The following is a 24,839-nucleotide window of genomic DNA, read 5'->3' as shown; positions in this document are numbered from 1 at the left end:
CTACTCGTCGAAGCCACTAGTGTAACCAACTGCAAAACATAAATAAGCAAACGTGAGTACAAAGGTACTCAGCAAGTCTTACATCAGAACTAACTACATATGCAACATTATCAACAAAGGGGGTGGTGGAGTTTAACAGCAGCAAGCCAGCTTTGACTTAGTGGCTAACCTATACTACGAGTATCAGAAACTTCTTGAGGTGAGAAGACGCACACGAGTCCACATATTCACCATATCAATACTCCACTATGGATCCATTCCCGTCTCCCTACGAGAAGGCCATCCATAGCACTCACGCTTATCTTGTGTATTTTAGAGTATCCACTTCCAGTTGTCTATGTACTACATAAGTTCTCCAAGTTTCCATATCCGAGGAAAATGGCTATTCGAATAGATAATGTTGACCTGCAGGGGTGTACTTCTTCACACACGCTCTCGCCACTTATAGCCCTGTACACATCATGTACCTCAGCAACCTTCAAGCAAAAGCCGGACGAGGGTGTCGGCCACGACCTGACTAACCACACAAGTCTCTCGTCCAGGTTTATCGCCTATTCGGGTTCCATCCGCAAGGAGATTCGGCCGGGGTGTCGCTCACGGCCCCAAATGATGTGTGCAGGGTTCCCAAGCCCACCATCCGGGTGCCACTTGGTACACCATGCCATGGTGCCTAGTCTGTCCCAAGCCCATCCCGTCGGACACCACCTGGTAGACAAGTAGCACTACCTACAAACGCCAGAAACTAGTTGCAACTCCTGGACAGAGATCAAGTGGATTAATAAGCCGAGAGGGGCCGGATAACCAGAACCCAATGTGTGGTAGTAACTGGACTTGGATAACATACACAGAACTCAGTGCTTAGGGACGGTTCCAATGAGACAACCCACCATGTACTCCTACATGGCCTCTCATCGCTACCTTTACCAAAACGTGTTCACACACTTAGCCTTTACCGGTAGGACATGTTCACCACTCCAATTCATTCCCGATGAATCAGACCTGACACAACTCTAAGCATAGCTGGCATAAAGAAAACAAGCATGGATGAGCAGGCACATCAAGGCTCAAGCAACTCCTACTCATGCTAATGGGTTTCAACTATTTACTGTGGCAATGACAGGTCATGCAGAGGAATGGGTTCAGCTACCGCAGCAGAAAGTAGCGGTTTGAATCGTTGTTGTCCTAATGCAGTAAAAGGAGCAGGAGCGAGAGAGTGGGATTTATCGAGATGCTCAAAGGGGTTTGCTTGCCTGATAGATCCACGAAGAAGCACTGCTCCTCAGACAGGTACTCGGGACACCTTCTGGAGCAGAACCTATCGAGAGGGAACGGTGCCGGCAATCAATAAACAACCATATGCAACAGTATGATGCATGAAGATGACATTTCAAAGATTCTATGATTTGCCCTAATGCATGTAGCATCAATTTGGTTGAAGTCCATATGAACCAAGGATTCATATGCAAACCCCAAATTAAGTATATAACATGCCATTATTACGTTTTCACTTATACAACAAGTATAAGTTGGTTTTTCATGCATGAAACTAGCATAAATGGATTTCTTGCATTGTTATGATGATTTTTCATATATAATTTATTTCATTCTGAGCTACGGTTTAATTTCTATGATTTTTAGAAGTTTTAACTATTTTCTGAAATTCTCTGAATTATTTAAAATCTAGAAAAACAATTACTGCGTCAGCGTGACGTCACAGAGGCGTCAGCAGGGCTGACCAGGTCAAACCTGACGTGTGGGGGCCACATGGCAGTGACACTGGGGTTAACCCCGGGTCAAACCCGCACTGACCAGGGTTTGACTTGGCTCTGGGGCCCACTGTCAGTCTCAGGGGGGATTAGGCTGTGGAATTAGCGCTAATTAAGCTGCCACGTCAGCCTCACCGGAGTTCGGCCGGCGACGACCAAACCGCGCGGCGGTGCTTCATCGGAATGCGCTACAGGCGGCGGGTGGACGCGCGAAGGCCACCAGAAGATAGCCCGCACACGCCCGCATCTAGCTGGCTGCTCGGGAGGCCGCGGGGTCGCCGGAAACGACAGCCACGACCATGGAGGCGGCGGCTGGAGTTCGGTGGTGCACAGGCACGGGGCTACGGAGCGCGAGGAGCCTGACTGGGGTTGTCTACGGCTTCCTGGCGTAACCAGGAGCACGACCGTGTGCTCGGGTGCGACTACCGCGAACTAAAGCGACGGCGGCGAAGAGGACGCCGGCGGTGAGCTCACGGCATGGTGGGGACCGGAGCTAGCGAGCATAAATGAGAGAGGGAGGAGACGGGTTCGATGCGGAAGCTCACAGAGAGGCTACCGGAGGGGTCGGCAGGCGCGGGGACGGCCGGTGGGCAGCGAATCGACGCCGAGGATCTCCGGGCACCGAGGTTGAAGAAGACGTCGGGGACGATGTTGTGGTGCTTCCCCGGTTGCTTGGCTCGGCGTGGATGAAGAAGACGACGGTGCGGAGCTCGAGGTCTCATCGACAGGTAGTGGGGTGGCCGGTGGCCATGTCTACGGCGAGCGGCGGTCTCGGGTGTGCTCGGCGGCGCAAGGAAGAGGGGCCAGAGGAAGGGGACGAGGTAGAGAAAGGAGGGGAAAGTGAGAGGGGGCCGTCCTCATCTCCTGGGCGTGCAGGTGGACTCGGGGGAGGATAGCCAGCGCGAAGCAGGAGGTGGCGCGCTCGGCCGCGTGCGAGGTCTCTCCCTCTGCCTACTGGCAGAGGTTGAAGATGACTGGCAAGCCGCCAGGTGGGCTGGGCCGGCTAGTGGGCCGCCAAGTAAGTGGCCTGGGTAGGTGTTTTTCTTATTTCCTGTTTTCTTTTTCTATTTCTCACATTTGTTTTGTATCCAAAAGAAATGTTAAAACATTTCCATAAATGCTGAAAATAATTGTGGCATCTAGATATAATATTCTAGAGGCCCTTACCAATTCCCAACATTTTTGGAGCCATTAAAATATTTATATAATTTAAACAACTCCAAATCAAATATTTATGCATTGATTCAAAAATCCAAAATGTGTAGTAAAAATGTGCATCACCTCTGGTTGTTGTTCCCAACATTATCCCAAGAGCATGAACATTTCTGAATAGCATTTTGGGTTCATTGAAAATCCATTTTAAAGTTGAACCTATTTGAATTTGCTTTGGTGCTAGGGTTTGAAACATCCCATTTCAATTTCATTTGAAATTTAAACATGATGCACAAAGCAAGCCTAGGACCATACCAGAACTAGGGATGTGACAGGGATGCATCGACTAATCGACTCGAGCCGACCCCATGGAACGCGGCCAGGCTCCGAAGATTCTACGCCTAGCGCCGGACTCTATGTTCGTCTTCTTCCTCTGTCCATTTCTTGCATATACATTATCTGCCTTGTTTTTCTTTCTCTCTTTCTTTTATTCCTTCTTTAGGCCTTTAAAGGCCAACTTGTGCCTCGCTTGCACATTATAGATGCGCTAGCCGCGCTCATCATACCTGGGGGCTTCTTTCACAGAAGCTTATTTATTTATCTGAGCCTCGTGCCCCGCACATGTGTTATGCTTCTGCATGTACCTTTTTCTCCATTATATGCGTCGATATGACTTAAGTTTTGGCCAAGATGGGTTGCCTGGCTCTTGTATTTATGCCCTACGTTCCTGTTAATTCGGCTAGGGCATAAGGGGAGCACCTCTGCGATTGTTACTGCCGGGTCAGCCAGATGTGTACCTCAGACTAGGTGAAGCCGAAAGCTAGCGTTCTTAAGGGAATATTCGGTCGGTGAACAAAAGATGATTTTTATTTATTTATTTTCCATATCTGCCCCCAGATGTTTTTCCTGTGTTTCCTATCGCAGTCCGAACATGCACTTTAGGGCATGCTTACCCAGGGAAAGGAACCCTTAACAGAACTATTCTCCCTGGAAGATGTTTCTTACTACCCTATAACATAACTAGTTGGGCACTTGTATGTTCAAGCACTAATGACCCCTACGCCTAGTCTCCACGCATACCCCGGTTCTTATATAACTGAGCGGGTATTCGGATACACTCCAGACTATCGGGTCCCGAGGTTGAAGCGAAAAGGTCCGCCAAGACAAATGATCTACAACTCGGCTAGAAGGCATTATACATGTCACTTTAATTACATAGCTATGCAGACTGACTAAATTCCTCTTCTATACCATCCAACATGCGGTCTAGCCTACAATCCTGTTGGAAATACTTTGCGAATAATTCTACTTGCCCATAAACTAAGCTAACGGGGATCTCTTTTCCGTCGGCCCCCACAGGTCCGACCTCGGCCATGTGATTTGGGTCAGCCTTGGTATACCGCGTCTTCACCATGGCCCAGGCTTCTCTGGCACCTTGACGGCATGCCGATATCTTCCATAATCGGAAGCGCCGCCGTGCTCCCTTGAGCCTCTTCGTAAGCTCTGCAATGCCTTCTGGCAGGGAGACGGATGGCCACAATGCCTGGGCAACACCTTGCATCACCTGCCGAACTTGTTCGTGCAAATGTGAGAGCTCGGATAAAAGATCACCCGCAGACCCGGGCATTTCCTCCGCGGGACGACCCGTCAGCATACCTACAGACATAACGCTGTTAGTCGGCTTCTTTGCCGAACTCCTTCAAAAGGATTCGTTCAAGCACTTACTGAAAATGTCGCGCCGAAGCCACTTATTCTCCTTCTCGAAGTCTGCAAGCTGGGTTCGAACGTCTTTTAGTTCCATGCCCAGCTTGATATTGGCGTCTTGGAGATTGTTTTTCTCCCGCCTAACCTCAGTCAGCATGCGTTTGCCAGCCTCTAGCTATCGCACGACATGCTGGTCCTTCGGATTTTCTCCGGATTCATTTGCAACATCTATTGTTAGATCTGCAGCCACGCCGCATACTGTATGGTAACCATCATTCTTTAAAGTAAATGTTACCAGTGGGAGACTTTTTCGGTTCCTTCAATGGGGCAACATCAGCCCGCAGTTGGGTCTTGCATTCCTCCAGCTCCTGTGACAGCCTAGTATTCTTTTCTGTAAGAACCTACACAATAAAGATGATCCTTAAATCAGTTCTGCTAATTGTTTCAAGTCTCAGGGGCTACTGATACATATAAATTGTCAGATTTACTTACCCGTACATCCTTTACATACTGATCCGTGGCTCTGGCTAGACCATCTTGAGCAGCACGGAGGTACGCCTCTCCAGAATTGAAAGCATCAAATGCCTCTGGTGAGAAACAAGCGTCACGGAGTACGGCCCGGCGGCGCCTATGATTCATGGCGCTTTCCACTTCCGAGTTCGTAGCAGATAATCTATCCGCATCCTCTGTAGGGGGATTATCCGGCGCCCGCCCCATATCGGCTTCCGCCTCTATGTCCGGTCCTGGCGCCCGACTGGTGGAAGCGTGATTAGCAACATCGCCGGACATATTCCGGCGAGCATTTTTTCTGTTAAAGAAACACGGGCGTCGTTACATTTCGAGAAAGACGACAACCACGGAGCGGAGTTTCTATTATACCTTTGCACCAGCGTCTCCGTCCTGACCGCCTTCCTTTTTGGCCTGCCCGGCCTCGGTGCCTCTTGTTGGCAAGTTGTTGCGGGTTCGGCAGGGCGCCCCGAATGCCTTCCCTGTAAAAACGCCATATGTATGTGGTAGGTGAAGTGTCTAACAGGGGATCCTAGTTTTTGGAGTTGGGATTTTTTGGTTTTATTACGTTCGATGCAGGAAGCAGTCCGGGATAGTCGGCCGTAATGGCCACCATGGCATCATCGCAACTTAACTGATAGAACTGCCGGTCTATCAGCTCCACGAATATAACCGGATCTTCTTCAAGTCCGGAGTCGAGGGCCCGGTCAGGGTCCTCTGGTTGTGGAGAAGGGCTGCTGACCTCCTTTATGGCTTTTCGCAGTTCCTACCGCAAAGTGGCAAGGTGAATACTTACGACAAAGAATGCAAGAAATATGGGAGTAAGGAGATATAACTTACCCAGCTTGGAGGATTGTACATGGAGAATCCATCCCGTGGCTTGATGCGGATGAACTCCTCTTCCTCTCCCTTGAACAATTCGGACAGAATTTTTGCTAAAGCGGCAGCATTGTCCGGACCCTTACGCCCGCAGCGGGTGGCATCATCCGCCCCGTTAAAACACCACAAGGGTGCCCACAATATTGAAGTGGTTGCACTCTCCGCATTATGCAAATCGACATAACTTCGATTACTGTCAATCCTGATTGAGCCAGTGCTTTAATCCGGTTCATCAAGTAGAGGACTTCTCCATTGTCTTCCACCTGGGGGCTCCGTGGGCGCCAACTTAGGCGTTTCTTCAGAGGAGCATTGTGAACTCAGGAAGACCCCGCCAAACAGGGTCCGGAAGGGGAACGTCCTCCATATAAAACCATTCCGAAGGCCAGTCTTCGAACGACTTCTTCGGGGTACCGGACAGGTATCCGGTACCGGCGATGCGCCATATTTCGGCTCCGCCCACTTGATAAAGTGACCCCCTCTGTGTGCGAGAGACGAGGCAAAATAGCCTTTTCCATAGCTCGAAGTGAGCCTTGCAGCCCAGGAACAACTCGCAGAGAGCAACATAGCCGGTGATATGTAGAATGGAGGCAGGGGTGAAATTGTGTAATTGGAGGCCGTAGAACTCCAGGAGCCCGCGGAGGAACGGATGAATTGGAAATCCGAGTCCCCTTAATAAATAAGGAAAAAGGCAAACCCGCTCCCCCATAGAGGGATAGGGAAAGCTCTCCGCTTGCTCCCCGCCATTGTAGGTGGCAAGCCCGGCGAACGGGCACCATATACGCTGGAGGGAGAAATCCCTTAGTCTGCAGTTCGACTAATCGACTGTGTGGGACTGAACATCTCTCCCAATCACCGATCTTAGGGCTACGGGGGCGGGAGGAGGAGCTGCGGAGGTCGGCCATGCTGGAATGGATCTTTCCGGAACACGCTCTGATGGATTCTCGCTGGGGGAGGATGGTATGGATTGGATCTAAGAATCCCCATCCCTTTAATAGATAATTTATTTATCTGGCTAGGGGGGCGAATGTAAAAATGCCCTGGCGCCTCGTATTCATTCGACGCGTGGGAGATAGCCCTTATTGGGCACAGGAGCCAAGAGGTCCAAACATTTATGGGACCGGACACTGCTTTACATACATTTGAAATATGGAGAAGAACCCGCCTTGCAATGCCGAAGACAACACTGCGCGCCGGACTCATCGTCATTGAAGCCTGGTTCGGGGGCTACTGAGGGAGTCCTGGATTAGGGGGTATCCGGACAGCCGGATTATATCCTTTGGCCGAACTGTTGGACTATGAAGATACAAGATTGAAGACTTCATCTCGTGTTCGGATGGAACTCTACTTGGCGTGGAAGGCAAGCTAGGCAGTACGGATATGGATATCTCCTCCTTTGTAACCGACCTTGTGTAACCCTAGCCCCCTCCGGTGTCTATATAAACTGGAGGGTTTTAGTCCATAGGACAACATACAATCATACCATAGGCTAGCTTCTAGGGTTTAGCCTCTCCGATCTCGTGGTAGATCAACTCTTGTAATACTCGTATCATCAAGAATAAATCAAGCAGGACGTAGGGTTTTACCTCCATCAAGAGGGCCCGAACCTGGGTAAAACATCGTGTTCCCTGCCTCCTGTTACCATCCGCCTTAGACGCACAGTTCAGGACCCCCTACCCGAGAAACCGGTTTTGACACCGACAATAACCCTCGGGTACCTTAGGCAATTCATATCTAGGAGGATAATCATAATCTTCAGTTCCAATAAGATCATCAGTTTCAATAATTTCATTCTCTCTAACCCTAGCAAGTTGTTCATCAAGAAATTCACCTAGTGGCACAGTATTATCAAGCAAAGAAGTAGTATCATCATAAGCATCATGCATAGCAGAAGTGGCATCATCAATAACATGCGACATATCAGAATCAATAGCAGGTGTAGGTGTTGCAAGCTTACTCAAACCAGAAGGTGAATCAAGTGCAGAGCTAGATGGCGGTTCCTTACCTCCCCTCGTAGTAGAGGGATAGATCTTGGTTTTGTTGTCTTTCAAATTTCTCATAGTGATCAATAGATATAAATCCCAAGTGACTCAGAGAATAGAGCTATGATCCCCGGCAACGGCACCAGAAAAAGGTCTTGATAACCCAGAAGTATAGGGGATCATAACGGTTGTCGAGGGTAGAGTATTCAACCCAAATTTATTGATTCAACACAAGGAGAGCCAAAGAATATTCTCAAGTATTAGCAGCTGAGTTATCAATTCAACCACACCTGAAAGACTTAATATCCGCATCAAAGTATTTAGTAGGAAAGTAGTATGGAAGTAACGGTAACGATGGAAAAATTATTTTGTAGCAATTGTAACAGTGTCAACGGAAAAGTAATGAAGCAAAGATCAATATGAAACGAACTCATAGGCAATGGATCAGTGATGGATAATTATGTCGGATGACATTCATCATGCAACAGTTATAACCTAGGGTGACATAGAGCTAGCTCCTATTCATCAATATAATGTAGGCATGTATTCCGTATATAGTAATATGTTCTTATGGAAAAGAACTTGCATGACATCTTTTGTCCTACCCTCCCTGGCAGCGAGGTCCTAATGGAAACTAAGGGATATTAAGGCCTCCTTTTAATAGAGAACCAGTACAAAGCGTTAGCACTTAGTGAATACATGAACTCCTCAAACTATGATAATCACTAGAAAGAATCCCAATTATTGTCACCTTGGGGTATGCGGATCTTAACTCGTAATAGGTGTCTACAACTTGCAAGATCGGATCAAGAACACAAATATATTCATGAAAACATAATAGGTTCAGATATGAAATCATGGCACTCAGGCCCTAGTGACAAGCATTAAGCATAGCAAAGTCATAGCAACATCAATCTCAGAATATAGTGGATACTAGGGATCAAACCCTAACAAAACGAACTCGATTACATGATAAATCTCATCCAACCCATCACCGTCCAGCAAGTCTACAATGGAATTACTCACGCACGGCGATGAGCATCATGAAATTGGTGATGGACGAAGGTTGGTGATGATGATGGCGGCGATGATTTTCCCTCTCCGGAGCCTTGAACGGACTCCAGATCTGCCCTCCCGATGAAGAACAGGGGGTGATGACGGCTCCATATTGAAAAATATGATGAATCCATTTCTCTGGTTTTTTTCTCCCCGAACATGAACATATAGAGTTGGAGTTGAGGTCGGTGGAGGTCCATGAGGCCCATAAGGCAGGGGGTGCGCCCTAGGGAGGGGGGCGGCCCCCACCCATGTGGACAGCTGGTGGGTCCCTTCCGGTTGATTCTTTCGCCAATGTTTTTTATTAATTCCAAAAATATTCTTCATGAATTTTTAGGTCATTCTAAGGAGCTTTTATTTCTGCACAAAAATAACACTAAAGCAATTCTGCTGAAAACAGCGTCAGTCTGGGTAAATTCCATTCAAATCATGCAAATTAGAGTCCAAAATAAGAGCAAAAGAGTTTGGAAAAGTAGATACGATGGAGACGTATCAAACACCCCCGGACAACGACACTGAGGGCCCGACGATCTACGAGATGTTTTCCTCAAAGAATCAGATAAAAAGAGCCCTTCGAGAACGCGGTCAAATCCACCAGGTGACAACAACAAATTCATGGACGGATACACCAATCACCTTCGACGAGGAATATGGGCCAAGGGCCCGCCCCGTCTGAGCACCCACCGCACTAGTCCTGGATCCCATAGTGGACGGCTTTAGACTCCACAAGGTGCTGATGGACGGGGGTAGCGGTTTAAACCTCGTTTACAAGGACACCCTGGACAAAATGCAATTCGACGGATCTCGCGTCGAACAAAGTCAGACTACCTTTCGAGGGATTATCCCCCCAAAAGAGGCGCGCTGCTCCGGATGAGTCATTCTCGATGTAGTATTCGGCACTCCCGAGAACTACAGGTTCGAAGAACTACTCTTCCACATTGTTCCCTTCCATAGCGGTTACCACACCCTATTGGGGTGTGATGCATTCGCAATGTTTCAGCCTGTACCACATTACGGGTATATGAAACTCAAAATGCCAGGGCCCAATGGTGTGATCACAATTACAAGCGATCCGAACAGAGCTCTTCGGGCCGAAAAGAAAACAGCATCGCTCGCCCTCGAAGCACTATCCGAGGCTCTCAGAGCCGAGGAATTAAGCACACTCCGCTCAATGGTGGATACGCTGGTACATCGAGCTGCTACAAACGGTTCTTAACCCCTTTCCATGATAGCACTTTAAACCGTCGCCTTGATAGTGTGGGTGATAGGGGGTCCTTCCACACGATTCAGAAACCGTCGGGGATAGGGAGTAGGAATGCATACGTTTCCAGAACTAAGTGTATGCGATGCCCGCATCTATCCCAAACGCGATTCATCACACAACTGTTTGTGATATATCGAATAACCCAAACGCTCCATCCTTGCTACTCGTGTGTGCTGACATTACCATTGCACACACTATTCTGTGGTGCAATGTTTACGATGCGCATCCCATCACAAACAGTTCATGATTGCCAAACGTGTGTGATAAGGAGACTATCATACATATTCACTTCTTCCGAACCGTATGTGATATGTAATTAAACAAGGTCTGGAAAAAAATGAACATGCAATTGGATAGGGCATGAGTTGTGTGCTAGGGTTAGACATGCAACTAAATAAGGTCTGAAAAAAAAATCATGGTCACACCTGTATAAATTTCTATGACACCAGTTATTCGTCCGTGTTTGATGATGAACATGCAACTGACATCGCCAAAAAAAATCAAATTTTAAAAATTATAAATTACAAATGAATATTAATTTAATTGATTAAAAAGAAAGGGAAACGAAAAATAACGCAGCCCAGCTCTTTCAGTTCTACCCTTACAAAAAGGCCTGGGCGTAGACAAAAAAAATGAAAATAGCGGAGCAGCGGCATATCTTTCTCTAATAATAAAGCACGGATTGACTCCGTGGATTTATTGTCACAATACGTTTTCTTCTCATGGCATAATACGCTTTTACGATTTGTATAGACAAGACCGTAATATAAACGTGGTGGTACTAATTTGGGGTTCGCACGTCCTTGGAAATATAAACGATGCGTATGATAACGTTTCGCGTCATCGCGTCCTCGTCCAGGTCAATGCGGCAGGGCTCGACGTAGAGGGCGCGACGGCTCCAGGGCGATGCAGGGAAACAGCGGATCTGGTGCAGCGGTCCGAGGTGGACTGGATCGGGGGCGAGAGGCAGGTTCTAGCGAAGGAGGGATGGATTCGGCCGATGCGGCGACCTGCCGGAGAGCGGCAGCGGCGGGGCTGGATCCGGTCGATGGGCAACCACCGGATCAGTTTGGGAGCCCAGCAGCAGCGCTCCGTCCACACCCTGGGCTGGACCGGCAGCAGCACTGCTCCCTCCCTCCTAGCCCCGCGCTAGATTGGCAGCAGCAGCGTAGATGGATTCAACCGCCAGCTCGGGCCACGAAGGGCTTGACCCCAGCCACAAATTGCCCCCATAGAGTATGTTGACTATGTCCTAATATGTATGCTCAATTTTGTCTTCTTGTCTCAAAAAAAAGTTTGTCTTCTTGATTTTTCTGGCTGCGGGGCATGGGAGCCATGGATCGATCCCACGTACACAGGTACTACATTATTTTTTCGTATGCTTCTTCTAGATTTCGTTTTGAGCCGATAAGTGCGAGATGTGGCATCACTTCTCGGCTCTACAAAATCCATTGCTGAAGTGCGTGTCCTGGGGTCCCAGCCTCCATCACTTCTTCAGTTCCCGCTAGGTTCAAGAACAAAAAAAATCAGTGCGGAAGACCACTAGCAGAATTGGATGTTGTATGCACCTTCATCTTGCAGTCCAATTACTTGGATTATTTGGGACAAATTCGTTTGCTTTTAACCGTACGACAGTTATATAGCAGGATAAGGATACATGCTTGTACTGCCTCTATCACAAATTGCACATGAGTTAACTAGAAAGCTAGCAATCAATCGCCCTGAAGGTATTGCTCTTTTATTTTATTTCAGATCGTGAGGAAAGGGGTTCAGATAAGTGACTACTCTATGCTGTACTAACTACTTTATGTTGTACTGACTAATCTTAGAAATATATTTGGTCCAGGAGTAGTACATAGAGCATTTCTGGATCAGATATACACACGCTATTCACCTTCATAACCCGATTTTTTTTGCTTATGATGATGTTTATTATCGGAAAGCTCTTGACAAAAGCATCAAGTAATGGGCCAATACTCAAATAACTGACTCACCTACAATCTTTTTTTCTAACGGCAGTATTATATACACAATAATAATTTTTTACATTTTTCTTATTGGGAGGCCTGAGACATTGCTGAAGCCTTTTGAAGTGATCGATTTGAGACACTAAAGACTCTGGAGAGCTTTTGTGTGGAGTTTGTTTCTTTTGTTCTGCATAACTGTGATGCCTTGATGCGGGGTTGTATTGTGATCTGAACTTTAGTTTGGTTCGATGCGTGTTGATGGTGCTTCAGGGTTTTCGCCTCGTAGTGGGCGTTTCGATTGCGAGCGCTCACAGCGGGTTTCCCTGAAGTGCTTGATCCCGCTGTTTCCCTTTCCCTTGTTTGAACTTGGAACTGGCTGTATTTCCGTTATATTTTTAATGGAAAGGGGATTAGCCCGGGTCAAAAAAAACATTTTTCTTATTGTTGCAAATATATATCTTGGTAGTTATAAATGATACATCTATTTGATCATCAGATGCTTATCTGTAGTGTTTAGGAGAGTTTTTTTGATTGGAAATGACTTTTGATTCTTGGTTCTTGAGGTGGTATATTACTCTGAAGCACTTCAATTCTTGGCTCTGGCTAAGCATAATATATTACTTTACTACTGAGATTTGGCTACTAATGATATATGTTACCATTGTTTTTGTTGTCTTTGATAGTATAAAAGATCGGAAGTGCATCAGCTATCACTGCTCCTGTTTGTTGGTAGATTTGGCAAACCCTCTAAGTTCATTTTCCACGAAAATATAGTTTGTAACACTGGTTCGAATTAATATATTGATATAAGTAGGGCAATATCCAAGTTTCTTTATACTGATATAAGTTCAGAATTTGCAACACCATTCTACTACTTACACAAGAGCCTTGTGGCTAATCATACTTGATCCTGTGTGCTCTCATCTGTAGGTATGGGTTTCACATCGTTGTCAATTTTGATATGTTTCACGGGATGAATGATGCGTCAGATTCTTCTAAAACTGCCACTATTCAGTATGTATCCATCGCAACCCTAAGTTATGTCTGTCATGCATTCATTATCTTTATTTTTTGAGGCTCAATCCACTTTTAGCTTTTGTCCTCTTGGAGACGTCCTCCTTGAACAGCTTGGATTCAGTCATCAAGTCCATCATAGGTTTCTGCTGGATGCCCAGCATCCGCTTGCACTTAGACAGGGAGGGAGGGAAGGAGCTGCCATATTGAAGCATCCCATATTTATGCTTACCCCGATCTCTAGAGTCAAGGATCCTTCACTGATTGAAAGATGCAAATACTGAGCTATGCTAACTAGAGTAATGCTATCTACTTTATATCAGCGCATTTTATTTGATTCTTGCGGTATCTAGACAATATTGCACGACCAAATCATAACAGACCGGGTGATTGACATTCACCTACCTGTAAGGATTCTCCCAGGTTGTATCTATCGAGGAGTGAGCGGAGGAGCAGGATTAGGAGATGCCCATTGTGGCCTAGCAGCTGATGTCTCCCCGGTGGCTTCATAATATGCCAGACTGCTTCTTGTGTGTTTGCAGCTTGCTAAACATTCATCAAAATTATGGTTCGCTTGCACCTTGTACAAGTATGAATTTTTGCCATATCCCACTTCAGGGCATAATTTTTTTTTGAAACGGCAGCGCACAAATTAAGTTTTTTTTTATATTGGATCGATATTTGTATGGTTGACTTCGACAGAACCTTTTACAACCAGCTACATAGTATGGTAAATCACTAAACTGTAATGCTTCAGTCTCCCTGTGTTCTAAAAATAAAATGCTTGGAACTTTTAACTTATCAAGCAATGACTTTATTTACTCATATGTGTATTGTTTGATTCGAAGGCTAACAATAACTTTTGACCAACTATTGGGAGACCACTATCTTATCTTAGAAACAGGAGTATTATTAACTTTTGACAAACTATTGTTAAGTACACTATTGGGAGTCTTGAGCCATGTTTGTGTTGTTAGGGGCATGATTTTTTTTTCTCCCGTTGCAACACATGGGCATATATTAGGTGGCATCGCTGGTCCGTGTAAAATGGGTTTAAACTTGGCGAAGCTATTGAACAACACTCTTGCTTTCTTCTGTTAGGACCCTTTATCAATCATTGAGCCACGCCAAGTTTTTGAGATGGTAATGAAGCCTGCCACATTAAATTTGTCCCTCCCCTTGGTTCTTTGTTATCTATTCTTTTGAATTCCTGAATTTTCTCTGCAAAATAAGTCTTGCTTTGCCAGAAGATTGAACTGTTTCTTTTCAGCTACGATCATCTAATCTCATATATGTGTTCATTTGAACTTATTTACTCTTTTGACTGTTGATTTGGTTTGCTTTGCCTGAAGATTGAACTGTTTCTTTTTACTGTTGATTTATGAACTCCAAGTACTGATGTGCATAATTAAGCATCTGTTCATCAGGTGTCATTGTATATGGACAAGTCTGCAGGGGTTTGCCAGTCGGACTTCCATGATTGCAAATTGTCGTTCCTGCAATTTATATGTGATCACGATCTTTTTGTTGAGATGACTGGTATGTATCCTGCTGTAAATTCATGTACTACCAACCTAGGGAACTATAAATATTCCAGTTTGCCAAATTATTTTAATAGACCAGCAATATTGTTCAGAGACTTTGGTCGTCCTCCACAGCGGGATGCGACCTCCCTGGAGCAGTGGGTCAGGCGCATCATCGGAGGGGGAGAAGATCTTGTTATCTACAACAACGTTGAGTGAACCGCCGTCGAACTGAAGCGCGCCTCCTATAGCTGCGACCCTGTGTTGGCCCTGCCCGCGTACGTCCGCTAAGACCGGAAACAGAGCAGAAAAGGAGTTCAAATGTCCTCTCTCTGTTTTTCCTCCCTCTAGGAGGGCGTTGCCGGAGCAGTTAAGCCATGCGGAGGTTTGAAAATGGCACAGGAGGCGGCCTAAGGGTGGCACGGCGTACAATCCCTCTACTGTCATTTTATATCTCTGAATTTTTTTTGCTGCATGCGCAGGTGTTTCAGGCAGAAACAGTAATAGCATCGACTAGGAGGAGCAAGACAAGAAGCAACGACAACTACCATTGCTGGCTAAGCTACCTACTACGATGCCCGCCTCTCTTTGCAATGGCCAAAGCACACAACAATCCACAGTTTGGTGAATTTTCCCCCCACTTTGGTGACATGGGACGGATTGTGGGCAACAGCATTTTAGAAGAATCGGTAGTAGAAACGTGAATGTTAAAGCCAATGGGTTAGAAAACTATAAGGATACTTGATTTGTTTCCATGTCTACCTTTCAGTATTCAGCCTTGCGAGAAAAGGTGCCGCAGGATAGAAGCTTGACATAGGTGAATCAGAATTCAAAAGATCAATGGAAGTTTGCTTATGAAAGTAAAAGATCAATGTACTAATGCATTTCAAGTTTTCAACACGAGAGACTTTCTGATGTTTTAGTGACCAGGTATTATTGATCTTGAGGTGTGTTATTGATCTTCGTTACTAAATAGATGGTGTTTTTTGTTACTTTGTGAAGAAGCATTGCATGCAAGACACCATAGAAAAAAACTGCTGCCCCTGATGCTTCCTCGCGGAATCGCAGCTTGATGGGGCTTGCTGTGCCTCTGGAACACGCAACCGCTAACAAAGAGCAGCTTGAAGGTTTGAACAAATGTACGTATTGAAATTTAGAGTTCCAACGGTACATATGTGCAAGAGTGTAATGTTCACTTGGAACTTGCTCGTGGTGGAGACGTTCCACACAAAAAAAGTGAAGACGACCTGAAACTTCATGAGATAATTTAGTAATTCGGCCTGGTCAGTACATTTCTGCATAAACAAAAAAATATCCAATCAAAGCACATTGGCTTATGCTGTTTTTTGTGTATGGGAGTTTTATGATGTATTTTTTGTTAGTACATCATTTCATTAATGATATTGGATGAGGGGAATAAAAACATGTGCATATGTAGCTCACTGCCATTGATTAATTTACTGAAAATTGAATCTATAATCAAGACAATGAGTTAGTTCTAGACACGCAAAATTATGAATTAAATTTTTATTAAACCTACAACTTGAAAGTTCTGATTTTATATCATATGTGATGTTGTAATAGGAGAGGATTGGACTCTCTTCTATCTGATAATGGATTGTTTCCAAGAATGGACCTTGGTACTTTTGAACAATTTTATACTATTATTTTGCTATTTGCAAAGTTGTTTGAGTTGTATGCACAAACATATTTGTTCGAGTGTTAATTAGTTTTATAGGTTAGTAAGCATATGTTTATTTATTTTTCCGCTACTCACGTCGATCCCAAGAAGTCCATCTATGTGTGCATGGGCCATACAGATATTGCAGAGAAGGAATCATGTGCGAGATCACTGGTCAATCTGGTCCACAACATCAAATGCCGACGTCCATGGCACAAGGCAGTGCTTTTTCCGATCAAGCAAGCTAGCAAGTGCATCCGTGATCAATGGTTTGTTTCAACAACATATATGTGCGATTATACTCGGCTTATATATTGGGTTAGGGGCAGGTGGTAATATTTTACTCTCGTTGCAATGCATGAGAACTGAAATAGATCATGACGAACATTGTTAGGGTACGTCCAAATTTCATGGTCAAAAAAGAAATACTCAATGTAGTCTTATTTTTGACGTTTTGCAAAAATTGGATTAAAGAAGTGTTGCATAATGGCAAGTGAAGCAGGTTTTAATTTTTCGCCCGATGCAATGCACATGCATTTGTACTAGTATAATGAAAAAAAACACATACCCAGACCCGTACAGGAAAAGGGACAAGGCCGATCTGAGAAACAGTCCCAAGGACACTGGCGCGACACTAGCCTTGGAGACAACCAAAAACAATGGTTCACGTAAAAATTAGAAATACAGTTTGCACAAATCTTAAAGCCCCTAATCACGTGGTGGACAACTTGGATATGACATAGTTAAAAACATCTAAATGTGAATTAGCAAATCCGAATTTCAAATTGTGGTTTTAACCAATTTTTTTACCCTTTTAGTTTGCTTTGAAGCTTCGGAATATGCATATTAGTGGAAAAATAATATTAAGATGTTCATATTCTTAGTCTACATCTCTGCGACCATACTGTTGGAAATTGTGGACTACACGGTCTACCCTCTAATTCCTCTGCCTTTTCCGTGGTGCCGCTCACAATGCGTTTGAGGTTAGAGGGTAGGGACCTATTTATAGACTCCAGGCTTTTCATTATTCCACCTGTTTCCGGAAAGATCCGTGTGACTCCTGGGCAATGTTACCAACCACGATCAAACATGCCAGTTTTTCGAGTCTAAATATACTAGTCTCTAGCACACATGTGTGAGTCATGTGTCATGATTAGATTGTATATGTGAGATCAATTTCCAATCTTAATCATGTGGGTCAACAGCCTGCAGAGCCGGTCCTGCAAAACAAACCCAGCTTTTCCACCATGTGATGTCCCGGAAAAAATACATACGTACATATAAATTCCAGTAAAGTCGATCCCTATTAATTCCTCTATTGTATTCCATCACATCCTCGGCACCTCGAGTATTACTTCCTCGAGTTAAATTCCCCATCAATTATTCCCCGTCACAAACATTAATAATATGAATAATTCCAGATTGAGTTAAATAAATAATAACCATGTTGAGTAAATGTTGAAGCCACAAAAATATCCAACATCTCCCACTTGGCTGAAACATATTAATCAATAAATGAAGTTCCATGTGTAAACATGTTTTGAAAAGAATTTCCTGACTATAGTCAGTGAACCTGCACTATATTAGTATTATTATACAAATAAATGAATTATACATACCTGAGTTTAATCATTCCACACCTCGTGTATACAATGGTAACTTCCTCAATGTGTTTAACTTTAACCGTAAACTTCAAAATAAGTGACAGGTTGTGATGCACATTCCACGATCATATATGATGTGTGAAATTCCCTTAGCTACACATAATTCCTTCCACCGCCTGAATGCGCGACAATAAATTCCGGTAGCTAAGGTTGATAGTATAATGAAAATATATTCAAATTCCAATACCATTTAGTATCCCCTTTCTCCTCATGAGTTCAAACATAATTCCTCACTGAGTATGATTTCTCTTATCAAGGTATTTTAACAAGTTTGCTATTTTCCATAGAAAATATTTCAAATATTCCCTATGTAGTTCCACTCCCAAAACATAGGAAGCTTCAAACATTCCTTTCATATGAAAGTTATAATATGGCCAAGCTTTCACTTCCATCAACGTGACTTTATCATTGCAAATAGTAATAACAAAGTAACATATATAATAATGCAATTTTCACATACCTTTGTACATGGTCACCTCACTCCATTTATAAGACCATATGACCTGCTATTCCATTGATGTGAAGCTTGTTTCAAGGCCACAAATTGATATATTATGTTGCAAACTTCATATTTCCTCTTTGTCCAAAGATTTCCGGCTACAACATATATGATTATTTTCCTCCTGATTCCAAACATATGGGCTGCGGTTGTTTGGTAAAAACAATAAGTTCCCAAACTTCTATCTTTCCTCGTTGAGTTTCTTCCCGCGTTACTTCCACCCATACCGTGCATTGATAGAAAATTTAAGCCTTCTTAAGAGACTTTAATTATTCCTCAGAAAAATTTAGAGTGACTTCCCCCAGCAACACACGATAATTATCTAGAAATGATTTTCCAAGTTATTTCCTCCCACTTATCCTAAGCATATTAGTATTAGGAGTTTCACTTGTATTTTCCATTGGGGTAAAGATTATATTCTAGTATAATTGCCAATAATTCCACCATTATCCATAAAAATACCGGCTCCCACTTTCCACCACTTTTCCTTTTCCAGATCAAAATCCATACCCTTGACCCACTAGAATAACAATTAGCAAAACCTGGTGTGTGTTGTGTAGTAATTGAGAACTTCTTTTCAAAATAAAATAGTTCCTTCCAGTCCAGTCCACAAACCATAAGGAGTGACTGTAGATGAAAAATGGTATAAATGCAATATGCAATGCTTCTTCCAAAGAAAAAAGAAGTATCAAAGATATTTACTTCCTCCACTCAATTGTGAAGTATACAGGAGTATTAAAGATATTCAATTCCTCATATCATATGAAGTAGACAATATATTACAATGGTGAATAAAGTTCCATGCACTTATTCAATTGATATATTCCTGAAGTGTACTTCCCCTATGAATCAGTTGTAAGAACTTTGAAATCCTTTAATCAACTGATTCTCCACATCAGTACATTATGTGAACAACACAATAAAACTTTCCGACTTGTTTAATGAAAGGTAAACATATAACCATATAAAGTGTGATCATCAATGAGTGATATGATAAACAATCTAACCTCTAGTGGGAGTGTCGAAAAAAAATACCATAAGTATGTGTATATAAAATGATGTGAAGCTTTTTGCCTCCTTCCACCTTAAGAAAAGGCGTGCAAGTCAAATACCCATTATATATGTGCTTCAGAAAACCAAATTCCTCCCACTAAAGTTTTGAATTCCTGAATCAGTAAGCCACTTGATTCGGTTCCATGATATGTGACCAAGTCGTCCATGACAAACATAATAAATCCCAAGCATGAATTCCCATTATCAGCATTCCTCTCTATGGAGTCATCTTCCCCAAACAACAATTTAGGTTTCTAACTTCCAATGGACCATCAAGAAAGAATAGACCATCGTGTGAAATTCCGTAATGCACTAATTTTATCATTGAGCAATATTTCCACTCTTCCTTTTCCAAATAGTATTTCGTAAACAATGGGTTCCAAGATAGAACCAAAAATTAAATCCCTACACACTGAAGTTGCATAGTGTGTCGTATAACAATAATACCTTTCCTCCATCAAGGAGTTTCATGGCAAAATTTCCAATTCCAAAGTGTATAAGATTTAGCAGCAATGGCAAAAACACACAAAATATATAATTTCCTTTGGTACTGTTAGGATGTTAATAAAATCGCTATTGTATTCCAGCAATATAATACATAGAAGCTTAAATCCACATTCCAACTATTTGAAAAAATATTGACATATAAATATTTAATGCAAATATTCACAATGTGCATACCGTTAAGTGAGAGCAAATTTCCTTAATTTCTCATGGAGTGGTTCCCATCTTCCTCCATAAATAAGTGATTGTCATAATAGACACTTTTTGAATTCCTTCCCATGCAAGGTTAGTATAATAGTGTATCCATCAACAATAATTTTCCTCCACAACGGAGTTTGTGGGCATAATTTACAATTCCAATTTTATTAAATTTAGCATTTCCTTGGAATTTCTTGCATGGAAGTATATGATATATAACAAGAATGCACAATACAACTTCCTCTTTGCCAATTGAATTGATAAAATATTATATCTTCCTCTTCGAGGTGCAACCAGTAATTTTTGGTCAAATCCTTCCCACGGGGAGTTTCGATCTTCCTCCATAGAGCAAATGATGTCCCATATTGCACAGTATCAAATGAAGTTAGATTGGAAAATCAATTATTTTGATCAATTTGGCAGAGTTAGAAATAACCAATATAAGCCAGTAATATGTATTTTCCAAGAGACATCAACCGAAAAATGAAGACAATATTCCAGATTGCACCTATTTTCCATGCAATTTGTTCACTATGGTATGAACCTAACATAAGTATGCAAGCCATTTAACACCTATAATATATTTCCTTTTCCTCAATAGCGGCTTTCTGAATTTGGCCTTGTCCAGATTGTTTCAATCAATGATGTGATGGATAATTTCCACGGAAAATACATCATAATATTCCATCTTCCAAAGCCGATTAATTCCTTGTGCTTTCTCTCCCAAATCAGGGTGTGCACAAGTATTAAGACAATCAAGAAATACCAGCCTTCCTCGTTATAATCTGAGCCTTATAGAGAAATAAAGTAGACGTGGACTTCAGCATGTAGATGCGTATATAAGAATAAATTCCTTGCTCCTTGTGCAAGATGGACCAGTAGAACGAGTAGTTTTGTATATAAACAACAGCAACAAAGCTTCCTTCCTGCACCATCTTTGCTGCTGGTGTCCTTCCTAATCAATTTTGACTGGCCCACCTGCATCTTGTCTCACCGGCGTCTTGGTTATGAACAGCAGCAAGCAGCAACAGGCGTGGGCAAGCCCTGGAGCTTCAATCTTCCCCGAGCAGCTAGCTCGCTTAGCAGAAGGCGTGGGTCCCGCATGAGTTCGACGAGCGACGAGATGCAGCGAGGAAATGCCGATCCGACTGTCGATGCCTCGACGGCACGCCGGAGCTTAGATGGACCGATCTGTAGCAAGGTATCTCGAGGAAGTGCAGAACAAATCGATCTTGTTTAATTCCCAACTTCTCATGCACAACATGCAAATAGTACAAGTAACAGCAGCCGAAGTGATTTGCTTGGTCTGCACACACATTAAAGAAGCAAGACAGGACTTGGATTTCATCACGTGAACCTGCTGTTTGTCCACTCCACGATCGCGTGCGTGGCAGAATCCTCCGAGCCAACGAGTGTCTTCTTCCGTTCCGTCGATCGTGTTAAAAGCCATGAATTAATCTATTTTGTCCTCCAGATCAAGTATAGCCACGTGAAAAGGCTCCAATAATTCCGTGCTTGATGCACGCAGGAGATAGCATAGTACGCATCGATCTTACGTACATCCGTCAGGCAAATCGACATGGCGTTGAATTAGAGTACCAGGCGGATGGCGGATAGCGCAGAATTGCAGGGCGATGGAGCAGTTCAATCTCACGAGGGACGTCAGAGTATTTCAAGGCACCGGCGGGAGAGGCAGAGTTGGCAGCGGAACGGATCGGATGGCGGCGATTAGGGTTACGGGCGACCGTGATCGAACCTGCTCAAGATACCAATGTTGGAAATTGTGGACTACACGGTCTACCCTTTAATTCTTCTGCCTTTTTCATGGTGCCGCTCATAATGCGTTTGAGGCTAGAGGGTAGAGACCTATTTATAGACTCCATCTCCAGGCTTTTCATTATTCCACCTATTTTCAGAAAGATCCATGTGACTTCTGGGCAATGTTACCAATCACGATCAAACATGCCAGTTTTTCAAGTCTAAATATACTAGTCCCTAGCACACATGCGTGAGTCAGTGCCATGATTCGATTGTATACGTGAGATAAATTTCAGTAGAGTCGATCCCTATTAATTCCTCTATTGTATTCCATCACATCCTCAACATCTCGAGTATTACTTCCTCAAATTAAATTCCGCATCAATTATTCCCCGTCACAAATATTAATAATATGAATAATTCCAGATTGAGTTAAATAAATAATAACCATGTTGAGTAAATGTTGAAGCCATAAAAATATCCAACACATACTAAGAAACGTATACAGTGGTATGAACTTAATTCATTCATGCAGTAATTCTAAGCTCCCAGACAACATCATCAAGAAACATAACCTATTTCTTCCGTTCCGAATAACTTGTCACAAGTATGGATGTATCTAGATGTATTTTAATTTTAGATACATCAATTTCTGCGACAAGTAATTTGGAACGGAGGAAGTATAAGGCTTACATCAATTTTTGCGACAAGTAATTTGGAACGGAGGGAGTATAAGGCTTACAGAATCCGTTACAGAATACTCTACCAGAGTCCGTACCACTAGTTGCTCAACAATATGTACACGCACATACGGGAGTGCTACACTAGTTTCAGACGTTGACGAAGGGCGTGCCGGTGATGAACTCGGTGACGGCGAGTGCGACGAGGCCGAGCATGGCGAAGCGGCCGTTCCATAGCTCGGCGTCGGCGGTCCATACGCCGCTGGACTTGCTCTCCACGCTCTGTCCCTGAAGCAGCGGCACCAGAGATGCCACGGAGAACACAGCCGCGGTTGTCAGGAACCATCCCAGCCCGGCGCCGCTGCCGACCTGGTCGAGTAGCCCGCCGCCGCGCGCCGCCTCGACGGAGAGTGCCGCCACGAAGCCCACCATGGCGAGCCGGCCGTTGATGCGCTCCGGCGCCGGGCCGCTGAACGCGAGCGCGTCCCAGACCGAGGGGTTAGCCTTGGCCTTGGGCTTGGGCGCCACCGGGGTCGGGCTCGGGCTTGGGGTGGGGCTGGGGGAGGATGTCGATGCGCTCGTCATCGTCTCCTTGGTCGGCTCGACATCCGGCTGCAGGGACAGGGCATCGTGAGTCAGCAGAGCACACTTAAACTTGAGTTGTACGTACAGTACGGAGTAAACGAAAGAGGCTTACCTCGGTCTGGGCCCTGACGAGGAGAGCGCGCCGGCGCGGCACCGCCGGAGACCAGGAGGCGGAGCGGCCGACGACGGCGGCACCGGCGAAGGAGCTCAAGGCCACCATGGTCGCCATTACTCACAGCAGGAAGCAGGGAGTGGCTAGATCACACTTGGTTCGTTGTGGGCTGTTGATTCTGTGTGCTGTTGCCGATGACGAGTGTGCGTTTATGTAGGACGCGGGGAGGACGAGCTAGCCCGGCCGTGAGGAGGTGGCTGCGGCGGTGGCCACGTCGGCGGGCACTCCTCAGCCGCGAACGTGTAGAAGTTGCGCGTGCAGCGAGAGCCGGGGCACGACGTGGACGTCCCGGGCACCATGCAGAGGGCCTCCGGAGCTCGCCAAAACGTGCCAGAAGAAAGGTGGCACAAGTGAACTCCAGCACTCCACGGGTCGTGGAAGACTCCGGAAAGTGCCAGGGACAGCACGACGGCACAAGGACGAGGAAAGTGAGTTTGCCTTTAGGTCTTGGCTTTGTTTTTAGCGCGAGATAACGAGAAGCAATTATAGAGACACGCAGGCCTGCGTAGAGCCGGTGATCGAAGTCCAGACGCATGACGAGAAGGGGATTAGGGCCTCTTTGATTCACAGGAGTTTGAAAATGTAGGAATAGAAAAAGTATAGGATTGGGGTGGCATGTCAAATTGAATTCTACAGGATTAGCATGAAGTATTTGATGCCATATGAAAAACAAAGGAATTGTAAAAAGGGGTTGAAGTGGATGTCAGATTTCACATAAAATGTAGTATAAAAGATTTCATAGAAAATTTCCTATGGGATTCAATCCTATAAATCAAAGGGCCAACATAGAAAAGATTCCTAAGGATTTTAGTCCTCCAGAAATCCTATAGAATTCTTTTGAATCAAATTAAGGAGCCCTTATTCCATGTTTTAGTGTCGGCTGTCCCGTGTTTAAAAGACAATTTTTTTTCAAATACACACAAGGGTATCATACATCTTTCGGCACAATGCTACACCAAGAGTTAGCAACCACACTCACCGTGACAACACCGGCACACTACTGACTACTCGCCTTGCCCAAACTTTTCTTTCGACGAATACACAAAGCTTACGTATGTTTCATTGATAGAAGAGAATAGAGAAGGTACAAGAAATATAACACACTACGTGAGCGCAAGAAGACGCGAGCATAGTGTTCGGAGTAGAGAGATAGTGGATGCTCAGCCCAAACAAAGAACACAACGAAACCCACCTAATGCAGCCTTTGGCCAAAGAAGGCAGAGAGATGGGGCTC

The 24,839-nt window shown here is 44.4% G+C and overlaps 1 protein-coding gene and 1 long non-coding RNA gene across 3 annotated transcripts; one reads left to right on the top strand and one right to left on the bottom strand.

Annotated features, from left to right (window-relative positions):
* Positions 1-11,123: 11,123 nt before the first annotated feature.
* Positions 11,124-15,726, top strand: LOC123085131 (uncharacterized). Of its 2 annotated transcripts, none has more exons than XR_006439587.1 (2): positions 11,124-14,827; positions 14,925-15,726. It is a non-coding gene; the product is annotated as an uncharacterized lncRNA (long non-coding RNA). The 2 variants fall into 2 exon arrangements; XR_006439586.1 differs by having other exon boundaries at positions 14,907-15,726.
* Positions 15,727-22,676: 6,950 nt separating this feature from the next.
* LOC123085130 (high molecular mass early light-inducible protein HV58, chloroplastic) lies at positions 22,677-23,772 on the bottom strand. Its single transcript, XM_044506726.1, has 2 exons — positions 23,546-23,772; positions 22,677-23,460 (listed from the first exon to the last, which is right to left on the bottom strand). The coding sequence occupies exons 1-2, from the start codon at positions 23,660-23,662 to the stop codon at positions 22,999-23,001; spliced, it is 579 nt and encodes a 192-aa protein (XP_044362661.1). The 5' UTR covers positions 23,663-23,772; the 3' UTR covers positions 22,677-22,998.
* Between the last annotated feature and the right edge of the window lie 1,067 nt (positions 23,773-24,839).

The sequence above is a fragment of the Triticum aestivum genome, chromosome 4A (assembly GCF_018294505.1).
Source record: "Triticum aestivum cultivar Chinese Spring chromosome 4A, IWGSC CS RefSeq v2.1, whole genome shotgun sequence".
NCBI classification, from domain to species: Eukaryota; Viridiplantae; Streptophyta; class Magnoliopsida; order Poales; family Poaceae; genus Triticum; species Triticum aestivum.
The sequence above is the reverse complement of the archived record's forward strand: the minus strand, read 5'-3'. Positions and strand labels throughout refer to the sequence as shown.

Bases quoted from the DNA above. Each gene is read 5' to 3' on its own strand.
- LOC123085130 (XM_044506726.1), bottom strand. From the start codon at position 23,662: ATGGCGACCATGGTGGCCTTGAGCTCCTTCGCCGGTGCCGCCGTCGTC. The intron at 23,461-23,545 runs GTAAGCCTCTTT...CTGTCCCTGCAG, and splicing joins TCGTCAGGGCCCAGACCGAG to CCGGATGTCGAGCCGACCAA.